This window comes from Strix aluco, chromosome Z (genome assembly GCF_031877795.1).
Source record: "Strix aluco isolate bStrAlu1 chromosome Z, bStrAlu1.hap1, whole genome shotgun sequence".
Classification (NCBI taxonomy): domain Eukaryota; kingdom Metazoa; phylum Chordata; class Aves; order Strigiformes; family Strigidae; genus Strix; species Strix aluco.
Genome location: NC_133971.1, coordinates 95,211,144 through 95,230,966, shown reverse-complemented (window position 1 = coordinate 95,230,966; position 19,823 = coordinate 95,211,144). Strand labels below are relative to the sequence as shown.

Genomic DNA, 19,823 nt, shown 5'->3' with positions numbered 1-19,823 from the left:
CACACACAGTCCCAAATTAATATGGAAAAATTGTACATGCAGTGGAAAAAGTTTTATTTCTCTGCTTATAAACCACAGGAAGATAGAATGGCCCATCATTAAATCTTTCTATGGATTTACAGTATAATTATCCAGATAAATATTTTTTTAATGCTTTGACTGCTGCCTTGTATTGAAAGAGATCATTTATATCAAAGGGGAATCAGTTCATGTATCCAGACAAGCACCTAAATCCACACTTCACTTTACACCTTCCAGTAGTCCCGTTGATTTTAATGAGAAAACTCAGGTGCCTCAAGTTATCTGCATGCTAATTAAACTTCACTGGACTGGGGATGGATTTCTCTAATAGACAGGACTGACCCTTTCATGACACTTCTGTGTCACTGTATCGCCCGACTGAATGGAGAAAGCTTATTTTCATAAAAAGAAACGTTGAAGAAAAAAACACTTCAAAATTAAGGGAGGAGACAGGTAAAGGCTTATGAAATAAAAGAATAATTTTCCTTTGAATCTGGGAGTTACTAGTGCAGAAAACTAGGATTTCAGAATAAAAGCTTCAAGAATGAATCAGTCCCATATTTTCAGTGAATTTATAGACTTTGCTTACTGTAGACTATGATAAAGAGAAGTCCATAATCTCATTTACACTCATCATTAAAATCAGAAAAAAACAAACCACCCTACGCCAGATTTTTATGGTGTAGATTTTTATACCCTATTAACAAAAGAGTTCTCAGTTGCCTTTAAATTCAATGACTGAATTCAAATTAGAAGCAACAGTTTTAGGTTTTCATTTGTATTTTATATTGGCACTGGGATTTTTTTATTGTGAACAGTAAACTTCCCCCCCCCCCCAAAAAAAAAAAAAAAAAAAAAAGAAGGGACCAGAATTTGGTTGTATAGCTAATTAATTAGTGAACTGATTTTTCAGAATAAATGCACTCACACCACTCACAAATTAACCCCCCACGTTGCATGAGAAGGGAATAAACACTCTATAAAATGGATAGCAATTAAATCCCTAACTCTGGCACCAGAGAGTTCTAAGTTCATGTCTCCAAAATTTGCCTAATTTGCACCCAAAAGTTTTATTCTTGGAATTTCCATTTCTAAACACTCCACCTGAGATCTGCACTTCAAACCCTTGTGTAACAGGGATTTTACCAACACTCCTTTGAGGAGCAGTCTACGATCAGCACGCCTGAAAATTCTTTCTATATTCTTTCTATATTCATTCTTCAGGATCACTGTAATTTCAGCATCTACTGAGGCCTCAAACTGTTGTTATTTGAGATAATTATGGCCCAGGAGTCACTGCTTAATACCAATATACCCTTTTTTCCTCTTGATTTCATCCCTTATTTATTTGACTGTTAACTCATGGTTTTAACACTGGCTTTGCAAACCTTCAGTCTTATCTTGTTTTTCTGGTTCTTTTCTTACAATAGCTATAGGGGAAAAAAAAAAAAAGCCACACAAAAAACACCTCACAGAGCTCATTTTCTTATCAGGCTTTCTTATCCCCTTTGGTAATGAAAACAGTGTGGGGGTCAGCCTGGATATGGGAGGATTTGTATTAATGTCCAGGCAATATCCAGCTTGCTGCTTTTTACACAGGGATGTTGACTGCCAGATTTCTTCACCTCACTCTCTGCTTTTACTCCCCAAACCTTGAAAATACAAGATTTTTTTCCAAAAAAGAGGTAAAGAAATCAATCCGGAGCAGTTCATCTGCAGTGCAACCCTTCCCCTGCGCTCCCAGCCCAGCCACTTTGGGGCATGACAGCTTGGCAGGAGGAAGGAAAATCAAGCTCAATTTTGCTGTATAATAAAGCGTTTTTTAGCTCTGGGGTGTCACTTGGTGGAATACCAAGAAGACGACAATTTGGGGTTTTTTTGAGGAGCAGCGACAGAAAAAATGCAGCGTTTTTACAGCCTCACAAAAGATACAGGAGCCTGAAAAGGCTGAAGTTTTAGAATGTGTCACAATATAAAAACCACCACTTCACAGGCGGTGTTTTCTATCACCTCACACTTGCTTCTGCAGAAGAAAAATGACCTCCTAATTCAGGTTCATTTAAAGTGCAGCTGATCATCAAGACCTAAAAGGAATTTTCATTTGTGAGGGTAAAAAAAAAGATCTTTCCTGTCCATTTGTGGAATTTATGTCAGATCTATAATGCAATAACCTCAATACTCCATCAAACATTTTCTATTTAACCTGAAAGGGGACTAAGTCAAATCACTTATATGCCTATGTGTATGATTTGCAAAGAGGAGCCTCAGTGGGGATTGGAAATACCATGGAGTGATTTTCACGCCTTCAGAATAAGTATTAGGAACCTCGAGTGCTCGATCACAAAGCAGTGATGAAAAGGTGAGATCTCCTATAAAATATCAACGGGAAGGGCTTAATGTGAAGAGTCCAGATTTACTGGGCTCAGGCAAAAAAACGAAAGGGAAAAAAAGAAGAAAAATGGCAGATTTAGCTCTGGATTAGGCTGATGTCATGACCCAAAACCAGGAGCACAGCCTTTTAAATATTTATTCATATCCTCATGGCACAATCCCCCACAACTGAATAATGGTCTCTGTATGTCTTTTTTATGAACCATATGATAGAGTTTAACAGCTAATTATAATGCCACTACAGAGATATACTGAATAGATAAAATATTAGAGGAGATACCTCCTTTTAGCATCAGGTCAATCAAAGCCAAGAAAAAGCCCTGTGCTCATCTATTCTCTGGGCAAGAGCCAAAAATTAATTTTGAAACTAATACTGCATGAGGGCCAGTGTTAGACACCAACTCCAGGACTACCATCTAAATATACAAATATACAAATACATCTGGAGCTTCAGCATGAGGTTGGTGGTGGAGCTGGTTGAGGACCAGAGGACAGCGCTGCAGGGCATTTCCATAGGGGCTAGTCTTTAAAAGGAGATATAATGGCATCCTGGCTTGTACCAGCACTAGCATGGCCAGCAGGGATAGGGAAGAGATCTTACCCCTGGACTCGGCACTGGTGAGGCCGCCCCTCGATGAGTGGGTTCAGTTTTGGGCCCCTCACTCCAAAAAGGCCATTGAATGACTCGAGCGTGTCCAGAGAAGGGCAACGGAGCTGGTGCAGGGTCTGGAGCACAGGTGTGATGGGGAGCGGCTGAGGGAACTGGGGGGGTTTAGTGTGGAGAAGAGGAGACTGAGGGGAGACCTCATGGCCCTCTCCAACTCCCTGAAAGGAGGGTGCAGAGAGGGGGGATGAGTCTCTTGAGTCAAGGAACAAGCGCCAGGCCAAGAGGGAATGGCCTCAAGCTGCGCCAGGGCAGGGTCAGACTGGCTCTTAGGAAGGATTTCTTTGCAAAAGGGGTTGTTGGGCATTGGAATGGGCTGCCCAGGGCAGGGGGGGAGTCCCCATCCCTGGAGGGGTTGAAGAGTCGTGTTGACCCAGCGCTGAGGGATCTGGTGGAGTTGAGAACAGTCGGTGTGAGGTTCATGGTTGGACTGGAGGATCTTCAAGGGCTTTTCCAACCTAGACGATTCTGTGATTCTGTGATAAAACTCATAGGGCTGAAGGGAGGGGAGTCTGCAAACCAGAAATGAAGAGATTCCAAGGGAAATCGCCAGTGAACTTCAGGTTTCTGCTTTTTAAAGTCTTTGCTGGAAACCTCTGGATCAATCTCTACAGTTCTCTGCTGCTTTCTCCCCTTCTGAGTTCTGCAGGATTGGTCCGTTAGTTATGTATGGTGTGAAGGGGTGAGACACCTGATTGGCGTGGATTTAAAAAATAGGACAGCAAAGCAAATAGTATTTAATTGGTTTAAATTGGTTTTAATTGGTTAAGTGACGATGAGTCCATTACTTATTGCCCTATTACTCTACAGCTACCTGAAAGGAGGGTTCAGAGAGCTGGCGATGAGACTCTTTAACCAAGTAACAAGTGATAGGACAAGAGGTAATGGCCTCAAATTGCGCCAGGGAAGGTTTAGACTGGATATTAGGAAGTATTTCTTTCCAGAAGGGGTTGTTGGGCATTGGAATGGGCTGCCCAGGGAGGTGGTGGAGTCCCCATCCCTGGAGGTGTTTAAGAGTAAGGTTGACTTAGCGCTTGGGGATATGGTGTAGTTAGGAACTGTCAGTGTTAGGTCAATGGTTGGACTGGATGATCTTCAAGGTCTTTTCCAACCTAGATGATTCTGTGATTCTGTGAAATACTGGTGAAATGAAACGCTCTTCCTTGACATCTCTTTTTCAACGTTTTCTCTCTCCACCCCCATTTTAAGTGAAAAGAAGCAAGATCTGGCTTCCAGAGGAGAGGGATTCAGGAGTGGGTACTGAAAGAGCAACCTCGTTTTGAGGGATCATGTGCAGGACCAGGATCAGTTCTGCACAGCCCACTGCCCGGAGGCACAAAGAGAAGTTCACATTTACAAAGGAAACCTTTCTACGAGAAATTGGTAAAGGAGACAACATCAGTCTGGCTAATGACTCTTGAGGACAAGTACATTGAGAAATGCAAGAGAAACTATATGTAGAGACAAATAAATAGCCCCCAACACCACAAAATAGCCAGAGGCAGATCAGCAATGAAGTTATACACAATTCTAAAAAGTAAAAATCATGGTTTCAGTATAACAGTGAATATAATATTTTGAATGCCATACATAACCCAGCAACACGCTTTCGTCTGTGTGACAGTCTGGAAAAACAGATTTTTTCATCGCTTTAGCATTTGTTTTATTTATTCCCATTGCTTTATGGTAGATTATCGCCATAAACTTTCAGTTCTTAATTTTACCTAATAACAGAGTTCTACACATCATTTGTAGGAAACATTGCATCTGCTTACGTGAGATTACTTACTCTAAAAAAAGGCAATTTTATTTTTCAGGAGGACGGGATTCTTTATGAAGATAAGTAACATGCCCCGACTTCATCTCTCTTTACCGCGCCTCCCAATTATAACGGTTAAAATGCAAATTCTGATTGACTTGGAGAACAAATAGTCCTTTTGAGGTAACCAGGCTTACTCACTGCAGTAAGACAAGTAGAATTGGATCTTCATAAAGTAAAATGCAGTCCTACATAAAGATGAATGGACTCTGTTATATATAAAAAATAATTCAGCAGCACTATTTGGCAAAAGCAGTTCTCCAATAAATAAGGATTTATCTACTTCTGTCTGCTGTCAGAAACTGGATTACTTGCTGATGGATAGCAGGTGCTTCCAGTAAAAATGCAGAGATGTTTTGGTAGCTTGTTTGTTGCAAACATCGACCTAACATATGCTGTATGGTAAGAAAGCTACGCTCGGAAAGCAGTATTAGAATGGAAAAGAGTAAAGCTGAAATCTCAAAGGTTGTCTGAGCCAAACTGGAGATTATCCAAGCTAAAGGAGTAGAGCAAACAGTTAAAATGAGATACCAGTCTGCAACCACCCCCTTTTTTTTTTTTTTTAATTCTCTTTAATAGCACTAGTATTTAGGGTTACCAAGGCAAATAGTGTTACTCAAATTACACCACCTCACGTGAAGAACAATTCTAGCGCGGGGCCCACTTTATGAACAGAGCAGATATCAGATATATCACACAAATGTTCTCATTTGATCCAAGGGTGGATTTTTAAACCAGCTCTCTAGAAATGGTGCTGCTCTGGAAACAAACCCAGAAATGAGCCGGAAAGGCAGCGTTCCCTCTTGCTCTGCCGTGCCCCCCACCCGTGACCGAATGTTTCGCTACAGCCATCCGCAGCCGTTTAACCTTGAAACCAGCCCACAGCTTCATTCAACAGTAGCACTGTTCTAAAGCCTTTTTTTTTTTTAGAAAAAAAATATAATAATTTTCTTTCTCTTGCTTGCACGCTCGCTATTTAATTTTTAAGTAGTTTGCACACTGGAGTGGATTGCAGTCAGTCCTTTTCCAGCATACATAAATAGTCCTTTCATTATCAAAAAGCCAAGCCTTGAAAGAAGAGTCAAGCATTTGGCACTGGTTCAAGTTACTGTAGCATAACAGGAGACTGGAAACAAGACCAAGTGATTAATTTGGCATCTCATTTAATTCATTTTTATCACTTACTTGTTAACTCTGATTTTAAGCTATTGCCTTCTCCTGAATTTTTATTCCAGATTGTCAGAATGAAATACTGGATTATTATCATAAAAGTGTATATACCCAGTTTCCATTCTGTGTGCACTTACAGATATTTCTTCAAGGTATGGGACAGCCTTGTGCTCTCTATTTTCTCACGAATTGCAAGTCAGTGCTTCGGATGGGTTTTACTGGAGACGGTTCCCCCGTCACTCTTACCTGTTTGAGACAGAAGTGGTGTATAAGGGACTTTCGGTTCTATTGCACTCATGGGCGGAGGTAGCAAGGGGTTGGCAAAGCTGCGGAGAGGGTGAGTAGGGCGGACGCAGGCGGTGGGGATGGTTCTGCTCGGGGCATCCTCGGTGTTGGAGTGCTCAGGCTGCGTTTGTGGCAGCAAGGACGGCTGCTGTGGTGCTGGTCCTTCGTTAACAGCTGCAGGAGAACAGTCCAAAAAAAAAAAAGGAAACCAACAGACTATTATTGATGTATTTTTTATGTTCCATTTCCTACTTTTATGGTCATTTTCAACAGAAGGGACAGCGTTAGACTCCACCCTCCAAGAAGGTGCAGGAAATGTGTGAACAGTTCCATCACAAGTTATTGGCAGATGAATTAAAAAGCAGATGTTGCTCAGAGTGGCCGTGTGCCATTTGAAGCTCAAAACATCTTCCTTTAAAAAAAAAACAACCAAACCAACAAACCCCAAGCATGATATTTTTATCTCCTTCTCTCTATCTTTCCTCTCTATGTGCTTTTAAATATTAAAAATCAATAAATACATTAATACATCATACGGAGATTGAAACAAGGTATGACTATGGAAACTCGTTATGTTCAGCATGACGGTACTCTTCCAGTCATAGTGGAGAAAAGCTGGAGACAAAGAAAGAAATTAATTTCCCCATAACCAATCACCAATATTGTTTTTCCTTGAGACAGCTGTAACATTTAGTGTGCCAAAGCAGTAGGCTGCTGCTTTATTAGCCTATATACAAAGTCAATTCTTCAGAGATTTAAATGTTCCATGGCAACCTTCTAATATAAAAGACAGCTTCCCTACGTTTGGCTGTGTTTCTTAAAAGAAGTTTTCAGTATCAACCTCTGTCATGGACTTTCCATGCTAGAAAACAGAAGCAAAGAGCTGAAGTATTAATGAAAACAAAGGCTGAGACAAACAGAAAAACCCTTTATTTCCACAGCCCTCTAGAAACTCATGTTGTACGCAAGCTATAAATTAAAGCATGATTTATGGTTGTATAGGAGTTCTCAGGATGTATACGGTCTCCAGTTTTGTCTAACATCACCGTGAATGCAGAAAAAGGTGATTTGTGAACTGAGTTCTCTTAAAACAGATTACATGCAAAATTTTCTGCTGGCGTAGTCTAAAATCAGAGTATCTTCTACGGAGCGTGTACAGTGAAGATGTTGCGTAGGAGGAGGGATGGAAGAAGACAGCAAGAGAGCTGGGGATGAGTCTCTTTAACCAAGTAGTAAGCGATAGGACAAGAGGTAATGGCCTCAAATTGCGCCAGGGAAGGTTTAGACTAGATATTAGGAAGTATTTCTTTACAGAACGGGTTGTTAGGTGTTGGAATGGGCTGCCCAGGGCAGGGGGGGAGTCCCCATCCCTGGAGGGGTTGAAGAGTCGGGTTGACCCAGCGCTGAGGGATCTGGTGGAGTTGGGAACTGTCAATGTTAGGTTAATGGTTGGACTGGATGATCTTCAAGGTCTTCTCCAACCTAGACGATTCTGTGATGCATGCTCGCACATCCCAATGGCGTTGCCCAGATTTACGGTGCTGCTCTTCACCTAACACTGACTCTTGAAGAGAAACTCACTGCTGCTGTTTACACCGGGAAACGCTACTGTACCACATTATTCAGGCTTTAAGAAGTTTAAGAAAATAAACAAAGAGAGAAAAAAGAACTGCAAAGAAACCAGATTATTTTGTTCTTGTAAGGGAGCTGTATTTGGAATAAACTAAAATCTCTTCCTGACCACTATGCTTACCACAACAAGCCGAACTAATTAAGAATTAATTACAAGGAGGACTCAGAAGTGTAAGTCCGCTGCGGTGCTTTATGAATGGCAGCAAGAAGTTCATTTCCCCACGCCACCGGAAAGAGCCCGCCACTGCTGTTTTGTTCCTACCGCAGGAGAAGAATAAGTGAATTGAACTGGCAACACCATCTTTTATCTTCTTTTCCAAATCCTGCATCGCGAGCGCTGTTGAGCTTCCTCAGAGCTCAGGTCCGTGGCCTCTCCCCGCTCCTGCCCCGTCGCTCCAAGGAGCAGCCCTGGAGCAAGTTCTCCTCTTGGGGAGAGTGCCCGCAAAGCCTGACATTATTTGCAAGCAGAACAGTGGAAGGAAGGAAACTGGTTAGTGAAGAGCCTGATCACAACAGGAACTTACTTAATTTGAGCACGTTAGTGTTGTCCAGTGTCTCCACGGTATCTATGCCAGCCAAGATGGCTCACAGCACAACACTTAATCAAGCAGGAAACAGAAATCTAGGAAAAGCTCAACCTTTTACTGAAGAAAACAACCTTTCTGACACATAGATATCAGACTTAGTTATTATACTGGGACCCAAAACGCTCCAGAGGATCTGGTTTCTTTCAAAGCCTGCTGCAACAACCAGAACTCATTGTGCAAATAACATGCAATTACACAGCCAAGTCAAATCTCAAGGCATTTTATAATAATTAATGTCAAAGTATATAAGTAATTACAACCTACTAAGTGGCAAAACAATTTTGAAAAATGGAAATGAGGATTTCTCCTCATTTCCACAGCCCCATTGCTTGTTCCTATGGCAATACCGCAGACATCCCTGGCAAAATTGCACACTGCGGATAGGAAACCAACTACAGGATCAGACCAAGGTCATAATCATCTACGGTTTGTAAAGTTTGCTCTTCTGTGGCTCATTTTCCTTGTTTTCACCTTCAAGGCTCTTTGCGTTATCATGCCATTGCCCTAGCTCTGCTTTTCCATTTCCTTCCTTGCCCAGCAGACCCCTCTCTTTTCTTCTCCAAGGACTAAAATTCTCCTTAAGGAGGCCAGAGATACTGAGGTTATTTGTAACAGGGTAGAGCAGGAATGATAATTTATAGCTTTTCCCACTCTTACTCACTGCCTACACATTCAATAAAGTGTCACAGCGTGTTGCTGCTCTAGGCTACCATAGGCATTGGACTCTTCTCTCCCTTCACCCTGTCCTAGTCAAGGAAGATGTACAATAGTATGTGAGTCTCACAGAGGTATGCAACTGAGGTTACAATGGAGCAAACCCTTGGTGGGGTCTGGCTTAAAGTAAAAATAAAGCCTTTTGTCTATGCTCTCAGCCTCAAAACATCTTTCAACATGTTGGTCAAAGTCTGAACTTCCTATGGAGCCCAACACTTTTCATTGTGGCCTTAAGGACAGTTCTTTTGAGAGGCTCTTGACCTCTTTGGAGAAATAAGGAAACCAGACACTTACTGCTCCTCGCCATCAAATACCTTCTTGGTATTTTCTGCAGCAGGGCTCTCAGATAACAAAGCTTTATCAGCTTTATCAGCTAGCATCAGCATAATGGTCTTTGCATTAAAAGTCTATTAAATTACTGCTTTACTGTATGGGTATGTTTTATCTTAAAGATTTAGTTGTAAAACCGGAGACCTACATAGCCATTATTCCATAAAAGAGTTCGGGTCATCCTCTAGCTATTACTAAAGAGAAAGGTGTGATGACTCTATTAAAATTAGAAGCTAGAGTTGAGATTTAAATACTGAAGGTAGGTAGTCTAATGAAGGTGCTCCATGCTTGAGAAGACTTTTTTTCTAAAATAAGATGTGCATGCTTGCAAACATAATGAGAACCATCAATTTGCAATTCACGCAAGTCCCTGCAGGAGGAGAGGATGGATTGTTTATTTGAAGGATGGATGAAGATGAGCATATCACTACTGCTGCCTCCATCACCTACATCAATCCCCTGCCTAGCAGCCAGATATTTGCCTTCATACGCCTCAAGAGAAGTGCCCAAGAATTCTGATTATTTCCACCGATCCAATTATCACCTTATTTTTTTTTACAGAAAGTAGACTCCCAACTGACCTTTAAGATGAAGCAGATAATACCAAGCTGCATTCCAGTTGTGATCTTTTGCTCTTGAATTTAGGAAAATATTTTGCTATACATGAAGATCTGTTCTAAAGCCCAGTAAAACCAATTAGGGTCTCATTGCTTTGGAGAAACCTTGGATAAAGCCCTCCTTGCATTCATTTCACATGAGAGGAACACTGAGAATAAGCTTGCTTTGAATTCCAGTGGCCATGGACACCGAGCAGAAGAATAAATATCGTGTACAGAGTCCTTTGGTCTTCCCTTTGTTTTTGCATAGTTGTTGGTTGGTACAATGCTGTTAAGCAGTTTAATGAATTTAGGTCTCTGAACATATTTTTACATTGTGTATCTTCTACCTAAGAAGTAACACTGGAAATGTTCCCACTTGGGTTTGTAGCTATTGGCTCTGCCACAGTCTGAGGTACTGAAAAAGTCAATGCGGATTGAAAACAAAAGGTCATAACAATTCAAAGTACGTGGTGGTGGATGGGGACTTAAAATGACTGAACTTTATTCCTTATCTACTAATGACTTTATAGTTTGGAACTTATACAGGTTGTAAATATCATGTGACCAAGACTATATACCCATATGATGCTGACAAGGCCTCTATTCCTGTTGGGATCTTTGGATGATATTACAGCACAACCACTAATAATTTTTTAGCATTTTATTGTCAGGTTACTACTCTCACACAATTTTACGTACATCCCAAAGAATATTTTTGAGGAATACTTTTAAAAAATTACTAATCTAAAGCTGAATCATGGGAAAGTGGCAGAACCATTTTTAAACCATATGGGGTTAAATCCAAAGAATTACGTACTGAAAAAAAAAAAACCAAATTGCTTTGTTGATGATTCCATTTCTAGAGGAGAACAGAGGAAGTGAAGGGCTAAGCAGGACCCTACACACAACTCCAGTACAGCTCTCATCCCACTTCTGTGAGATGTTGCAACCCCTGCTGAACCCAAACCGGACTGTTGAATAAAAATTAGAATTTACACGAAGTCTAGAAGGCAGCTTCTATGGTAGAAGGGATTTAAGGTTCCCAGCTGGATGAGCTCACTGCAGAGCCAGCTCCAAGAGGAAATGTGCTCAGGAAATATTTCCTTTAGTGCCTCTCACTTTAACAGATTAGTGTACATAAAGTTATCTCCATTCCATAATACTTTTCTATGATAATCTCAAGCTATCAATATAATTGTTGTTTGATTGTTCTGGTTTACACAATTTTCAATCTTTCTTTTTAATACCAGAAAATAATATCTCTTTATTTTTAAAAATACATACTTTCTAAACATGGCCAAGTTTTCATCGTGTGGAGTGTTGGGGCAATACACCGATGCCTCTAAAAACGGTGCTGTTAGACCAGCCGTAGTGTTTAGGGTGAGCCTGATGAAAAGTGCTCTGCCTCCTGTAAAAGTGTGATCGGGATGGGACCACAACCTAGATCTGTTCATGCTGACCTGTGTGTGGATGGGGATGGGGCAGGATGGGGCTGGGGCCACCTCAGTACCTTCCAAGTGGGAGATGGTTTCCTCCAGCTCTCGTCTTTCCCTACTGGAGTCTCTGATAGCTCAGCATCTCCAATAGTTGTGGTAGAGGAAAAAACAAGAGCATCTTCTCTCTTCATAGAAATACAGACTGGTTTGGGTTGGAAGGGACCTTAAAGATCACCCAGTGCCAGCCCCCTGCCCTGGGCAGGGACACCTTCCACTAGCCCAGGTTGCCCAAAGCCCCGTCCAACCTGGCCTTGAACCCTTCCAGGGAGGGGGCAGCCACAGCTTCTCTGGGCAACCTGTGCCAGGGCCTCACCACCCTCACAGGGAAGAATTTCTTCCTTAGGTCTCATCTAAATCTCCCCTCTTTCCGTTTAAAGCCATTGCCCCTCGTGTTATCCCTACATGCCCTTCCTTCTCTAACACATGGCAAACTAGGCACGTCACCATCTTCTCCTAGCTGCCTTGATAAAATTCTAAGCAGCGGGTGCGACAGAGCTCTGGAGAAGCCTGGAGGAGAAGGCAAGCCACGGGAAGGATTGCTGACCAGACAACAGGCATTTTATTATAGCTCAGAGAAGTTTTTTGTCTGGAAAAAAATTATATTTAACCATCGGATTTTATGGCTGGTAGTCAAACAGGCAAGATGGTTTATTATTCAAGCTCTAGCTGGGGCCTGACTCTCCTTCCCATTTTTTTCCATTTCCTCTTCAGCAGAACATTTGTCCTAAAGACAAGTTGCAGCACTCCAATTTTTGGGTCAATGAAAAAGGCCTTCAGAACCAGAAGAAAGTGTTCAAGCACTGCCTGTATGACAGGATGCCAAGCAACACCCTCGCTAATGGCACGGTGTATGATTTATTCAGGGATTGCTACATCTTGATCAATAGGGTGCTCGGTCATGCAGTACCGCAGGTAGGCTCTGTCTCAGAGGAATTATTGCTGGGTATTTTTTTTTTTCAGACACAGCTGCAATTGGTCAAGTATCAAGTGAATTTTTCATCACTGAGGGGTAAAACACACACAAAAAAGCTTTACGTATTGTCTCTGCAGTCTCTTTAACCGCGAGTTGCTCTCAACCGCATGATCATGGAAACAGCCCCCAAAACAAACAAACAAACTCAAAGCGTTAAGAGTAATTTCGTTGATCTATCCCCATTCTCTGCTGCAGCGGGGTGGTCGGTGAGGCAGTGGGGGGTGAGCCACGAATGAAGCAGCTGCTTTTCGGTCGGATGCGCTGGAGATTGACCGCTCTTCCAGATGGGCTGACATCGCCAGCGCTGGCATCAACAGCACCGGTGCTGAGAAAAGCTTCAGGCATCATATTAGAAATATACTTTTATATCCCTTCATCCCTCCTCGGACTGAAAAGTAATGAACACTGCCATTATATAAACCCAGTGAACTGCTTGGCTGGTTCTGACAGTGTCAAGTGCCACTAGAAAACAAACACTATTTCCACGTCCTTGTCTGTGCCTTCGCTTCGTTGCCGTGGTGGTGAAAATGTAAGGCACAGCGAACGAAGAGAATATTTCATTTGGAGGCATTTTCTATGATCTGGGAGCTTTGGGAGTCAACAGCCTTCACCAGAGAGCACAAGGTTGCAACAGGTTGTCATTGCATGTTGTAGCGGGCTTAGATAATTTTCAAAATACCATGCAGCCTTGATTACCCAGACCTCAATAATCTGAAATAGCCGTTAGGCAAACAAGGCTACATCCACTGCTTTTGAATTATTTAATGGGAAATTTCCCAAATTATCTGAAATCTTCACTGCTTGAGCTTTTTCAAGGCCCATCAGGTCTTCTGAATAATTAAAGCTGGTTCGTACTCAAGCTTCTTGCAGAAAACTTTTGTGTATTAGCAATCTTCTGTGCAAGTCTCAAGCGTGCCACACTTGAAAGGCTTGGGCAAACCCGTACCTTTCTATACAGACCTACCCCCAGAACTGCCTTTGGATCCAACAGGATTTCAAAGACATTCCTCTGTTTGAAAATCTCATCTCCAGACTACTACAGGTGTAAAGTGAGTGGCTGCTTCAGGCAGAAGCTGAATGCACCAGGGATGTGTGATTTTGGGGGGGGGTCCCAGCCACTGCTCTGTACAGTATTTACCAGCTGAGCTGCCTGCACCCTCGAGGCATCAGCAGAACTCGGGAAACCTCCCCCACTTTGACAGCTGGACTTTGGATCTGAGGACTGAAGATGCTCAGGTCCTTTATCAGCAGGTCAGGATGATGACGACTGAGCAAAAAATTCAATCTTGTTTTTTTTGCTTCTATCTCCGTGATGAGGCACACGACAGATAATTTTATTTTTTATTCCCCAACATCTAACGTATGGCAGGCAAGAAACTGAATCTACTTTGTTTCCGTGCGTTGCATCTGTGGTGGGTTTGGTATTAATTTAAGCAGCAGATCAAAACCTGATTATGCAAGCGAGGCCCTCCGGAGAAAATTGCCATCTAGCTTTGAAAAGAACTCAGCAACCACACTGAAGAGAGGGGAAATGGCATTAGGGGGATGACTAGAACACCTGAACCCACCTTTTACCTACAATCCCACCACTGGATTTCAATCACCGGTCCCCGAGGACCTGTCTGAACTGACTGAAAGCAACAATCAAATAGGAGGAAAAATCAGTCATTTCAAGATGAGCTCCCCGTGGACCAGCAGCACAGACTCTCCGCGATGTGAGAAAAATAGGTGTACCAGATTGACATTAATCTGTCAATAATTCAGACTTGATATGCAGTAGAGTTAAGGGAGAATGATAGGAAAATATGAGCCCTCCAACTATAATTAATATGCCAGAGCACGCTCGTTAGGCTCAAACAAAGAACAGATGGCTGCCGGTGCGGCTGAGGCTTACAAGGAAGTCGTGAAGGTGAGGCTGGGGGCTCGCGCTGCGTGCGTGTGCTTCCCCCCGATCGTGGTGAGGTGAGGAATAGTTATGGGAGCACACAAAACACCAATCTATTACTGCAGAGGAGCAAATGGGAATTAGAGAGCTCGCTCCAGAGAACAGACGAGGGGTGCGAGACGGGATAATGCTATTCACATGTGTAAAAGGATCTCGGAGAGGAACAAAAATCTCTTTTTCTACGTTCTCTATGCCCGCTACAATCGAATCAAGAAACAATTGGCTTAAATTTTAGCAAGTTAGATATTGAAGAAAATGTTTCTAGCAGCGAGGGCAGCTAAGCCTGGGAAGACACTGTGTGGAGAGGTCGTGTAAGTGCTATCACGGATGATTTTCGTGAGTGATGATACTAGATTCTGCCTGAAGAAGAGCCCTTGAAGCCTGCATTTTTCTGGGAAGATCCTTATGAATAAAGCAAAGGAAATTAAAGTACAGTGAAATGCCTGACTAGACCTGCAGAAAAGACAGGATTGGATTAGAGATGCGGTGACTTTTAACTTTTAAGGCGTTCAGTACAGATTGGAAATTGCAACTGGAGCTGCTGTTGGAGAAGAGGCAGCCCACAGCCAGTTGCTGTTACCAGACCAAACTTCCCCTGGCGCCCAAAAACCATGGCAGCATTGTTTTTGTTGGGTAGAATTTATACGTCCCAGTGCCAGAAAACAACTAATTTCCAAGCACTTTAACAGCAAAGAGGAGAAGAAAAGCATGTACTGACTTCTTCCTGCTCCAAAGGTCCTGTCCACGGAGAGGGTCGGGAACGGCACCGGCCGAAGGGTGAACTGCGGGTGTGGGTATCCGCAGGTCGGGGACGGCAGGATCCCGGGGTACTGGGCACTTTCTAGTGTTGGCACTGGAATGGCACTGACCACAGCTGAAAGGAAAGAAGAAGAGAGAGACTAAATGAGTGGTTTTGGAAAATTAAAAAAAAAAAAAAAAAGCCCTTAGAGGGTCAATAGGGAACCAGAAACGACGACATTTCCTCAGCAAAGTACCCAAACGCTCGGTGTAAATCATGCTTCTGCCCGCAGAATCCACATCTGTATACAGAAATATGCCTCTTTGGATAATTGCAGGTGCACTCTGCAATTACTTATCTGTAAAATTAAACAGCTTTTTGTCTGTGTTCCAGCTACTCAGCCACATTTTGAGCGGTGCCTTATATCCCCTGACAAATAAATGAGAAGGAATGGCTCGGGCAATATAAGGGCTTGTTTCAGTTGTCTAAGCCCAGGTCCCTGGTGCCATTTCTGATGCCTTAGGAGAGCCTGATGCCCTCAGGTGCTGTGCTGGGGGCATGTGGGCTCTTCAAACTCTTCCATCACCTCTGCCAGCTTCACCCCAACGTCCCTGACACCCTCGAATGTCCTCAACGTCACAGGACCCCCGTGTTTACCCATCAGCTGAGGCTGGCTGGGTGTCATTCCTCGCTCAGGAATGCCCAAGCCTGTAAGGAACGGGGGTGAGATGTGCCAGCAAAGCACTAGTCTGAAGTTGAAGTTGAGTTCTTAAGTTGAATTTAAGCTTTGATTTGAAAACCAGGATCACAGCGTGATGAATTCGGGCTTTCCTGTGAGTTATTGCCTTTATTTTCAACAATCAGTGCTTAAAGAGTGGGTGGTAATAACGCTATACAAATCATAAATGTCTTTGTAGCTTTCAGGAAAAATTTAGAAACTCTCATTAAAGTTTTGCCCAGCTAAACAATAAGCATTGAGGATAAGGTTTGGCTTACCGAGCACCTTTCACACATGAATTATAAACAACGTTGTAAACTTTAAGACAGTCATTACGACTACTTCTAGCTCCTACTACATCCATTACACAGTGGTGAAATGGGCTACCTGCCCAAGGTCACACAAGAAGTCACGGCAGTGCCGAGGGTATTTTCAAGCGTGTGGCTTTCCACGAGCCAACGCTGCGCTTCCAGAGGTAACGGGCAAGTGTGGAGGTGAAGAAAACTCATGAAGAAATGCTAACCTGGGTGATTTGAGCTTCAGAGTTGTCTGGGTTCAATTCACCCACTCTTAGAAGAGAATTTCTACTTTTCAGGCATTTCATTTTGTCTGTGTAAGACATTTTTATTGACAATATTTATAACATTGCTGTTACAGTGAAAAATATCACTCTTTATTGAATCCTGTTAAAAAACAACTTGTTTTTCAAAGTCCATTTCTCCATTTCTTTTTTTGGGTGTAGATACCGAGCGCTCTCATTTTTAAAATAAGACAGGATTACTATTCATTGCAGTACTCTATTGTAGAGAAGCCAGAGAAAAGGTAACATCAAACATTTTCAGCAAATCTTTGCAATTTCAAGCAGATATGACAACAAATCTGGTCTGTCATAGCCTGTCAGCAATTGAATTTGCACTTAATATTGATATACTAAGACACTGAACGCAGAAATTCCCTGACCAAATCATGGAGCTCCCTAAACACTGGTCTACATTTAAAATGTACTGTATCATGGAAAAAAAAAAAAAAAAGCAGCACCCAAGAACAGCTTACAGAAATGACAAAGTAGGACAGTTTGAATTGTATTCAAGCACTCCAGAGGCTGCCAAAGCAACTGAGTCGATATGTTCATATTTCCCTGAAAAAAAGAAAGAATTGTGATTTTCTGCCATTTTAGGGAGGGGGATAAAGAGAAAAAATCTCCCCACAAAACGTAGCAGAAATCGGATTTATTCTGTGAGCATTTTATTTTTGTCTTCCATAAGTAAAGATTACAAAACAGAAAACAGGGGAAATACACCTACAATACTTGAATGTGATACCCTGCAAAGACTTTCTCAATCATTTCTCTCTATAAATACTCCTCTCCATACAACAGCCTTGGTGTTTGTGACTGCCTGTATTCCAGTAGCATTAGAGCCATCAAAGATATCACTAAAATCTTATCAAATTTCTCTGGTTTATGCTCCTTCCACTTCAGTAAGCAAAGGCGCATTATGGAGTATATTTGTTCTCAAAGACTGCAAATACTGATTGTTGAGAAGAGCGTGAATCCTTCCAGATTTGGTATTTTACAATTAATTGTATGTGTTTTTCACTTCAGAATTACAATGTTCCTTCTTCAATCTATTTAATCGCTCACTGCTGATGATTTCTTTCAGTATCAGGCAAACGGAGAGAAATTAATTAAAGTATCTAATCTGACAAAGCCTCAATTTTATCTTCCAGGGGAAAAAAAACATAGTCAACATAACTCAGCCTGCACAAATAAGGCTTCTATAAAGCTGAGTTTAATTATTTGCAAACAATCATAATATGCTGTCGTTGTAGATTAGATTGATACTGTTGAAAATACAAATAGAAAAGAGGACATCATTCCTCAAAGTGCAGCATATGGCTGAAAAAAATGGATAGGTTTAAGAGCGCTTTTATCTATAAGGTGTAGAACAATGTTGACTTGACTTTTACTTAACTAACGCTGCTACTGACCCATCCTAATTACAATTGATTTGGGTCTGATTTTGCTTACACCGCTACAAGTCTATTCATTTTCTCGGACTGTTGCTCTCCTTTGACCCAGGCCAAGCTAGGAGGAATCCCACTGAAAAAAAGGGCAAATTGCCCAATTGTGAGATTACTGTGGTTACAAGATGGGAATATTTCCCAGGACACGGCCAGCTGGTGTAAGAGCTTCCTCTGCCCCAACCCAGAGTCCTTTCTTCCAGGTCAAAAAGAGGGTGGAGACTGAAATGTGGTGCTATGTCCAGCCTAACATGTGAAGAACTGGAATTCAGTCTCTCCCCGGGCACCCTTGCAAGGGCTGGGTGCTGAGGCTGAGCAGCATGACCTGAATTGCACCCATAATGAACACAAATTGAGGGAACCAATACTGCTCCTCCTAAGTAATTTACTGAACAAAGGCATGGTAGGTTATTCCCTCTCCTCTCCTTCATTCTGTTCCTTCTATTTTTTTTTTTTTTTTAATATATCATTTGTGACGTGCCCTTCCACAAACCTACAAATAGGCACTTATATTTAACCCATCAGAGCTAGACAGAAATTTTGTGATGAAATGGATTTCTGTCAGTATATGCTCAATTTTCTTACCTCAGACTATTTACACAGCTATACCAATTCCTACAGATTTTTGATCAGATCTATTCTATGAGGTCAAAGGTAGAACTTCTAGCTAAAAGCTGAGAGCCACCAAAAGACTGATCAGAGGAAAGGTGGAGACCCAAAGCCTCATCCTCCACTGGGAACTTGATCAGTGCCAAACCCTCTCTCCGGTGCCTGCAGGCTCTCAATTATCCCTTTCTTTTGCTCAGATGTGAAACAAGGTCACTTCAGAAATTCTGAGAAGTTCTGCAGGATGGGAGAACCTATCTAATGCTCTCCAGCCTTTCTGTGTACTTTGTTGCTTTGAAAAAGATGCACTTCATCTATGAAATTTGTTCAATGATAAATGCACTGTGGTCACTAAAATGTAACACCTATTAAAAATATCTTTTCTCCTCATTTACGTGGCTTTATAAGAGAGCTGCACCATATTAAAAAAACATAGGTTTTTAATGTGTGTGGCCAACTACAATAGACAAAAGAAAATATAGCATAAAACTGCAATAATGTCCAGCTGATTGCAATTATTAATAATAGTAATAACATCACAATTTACATCTGTGTATTGCAAAGCCTTGTGCTCTGGCAGCTTGAACCCTTACCCCTGTTTTTAAAGTTTTATAGCAGGGAGAGAGAGGAAATTATCCATCACTATCCACCTGGTAAAAATAGAAACGATGGCTCTTAGGCTTAGCCTGGGCTGAGTCTCGCAGAAGTATGATTACTGAACTCTCTCCGTAGTTTTTCCACTGATGCGTTGTGAAGCCCTGGCAAGTTTCCAGGCCTTATTTTTTTTTTTTTTTTTAGACAACGAAAACATTGCTGATGTTATTTAACTTCATGAGGCATAACTAGATCATATTTGAAAGATCGTGTAAGATCTTCAGCTGAGTGAGTATGGCTTGGGGGGTGCAGAAAGGGGCTGGGAGAAGGTCCCAGTACTCACGAGGGTTGTTTGGTTGTGAATCCATGGGGATCATGAGCTTGGCACGGGTGGCTCTGCGGGCAGCAAGTGAGCGCTCTAATGTGGACATGCTGCTTCCAACATCTTCTGTCTCAGGACCTAGAGAAAAACAACGCAGTGGCTTAGTTGAAGATGCTGTAAATGAATCATAGAATCA

At 42.0% G+C, this 19,823-nt stretch overlaps 1 protein-coding gene across 1 annotated transcript in view; it reads right to left on the bottom strand.

The window, feature by feature from the left end:
* The window catches only part of LOC141918062 (netrin receptor DCC), a 629,575-nt gene that overhangs the window by 10,822 nt on the left and 598,930 nt on the right, over positions 1–19,823 (bottom strand). Inside the window, exons 25-28 of the mRNA XM_074812087.1 lie at positions 19,649–19,765; positions 15,341–15,500; positions 14,238–14,239; positions 6,312–6,524 (exon numbers count right to left, since the gene is read on the bottom strand). Of these exons, the coding sequence (XP_074668188.1) occupies positions 6,312–6,524; positions 14,238–14,239; positions 15,341–15,500; positions 19,649–19,765 (492 nt within the window). The remainder of the gene's footprint in view (positions 1–6,311; positions 6,525–14,237; positions 14,240–15,340; positions 15,501–19,648; positions 19,766–19,823) is intronic.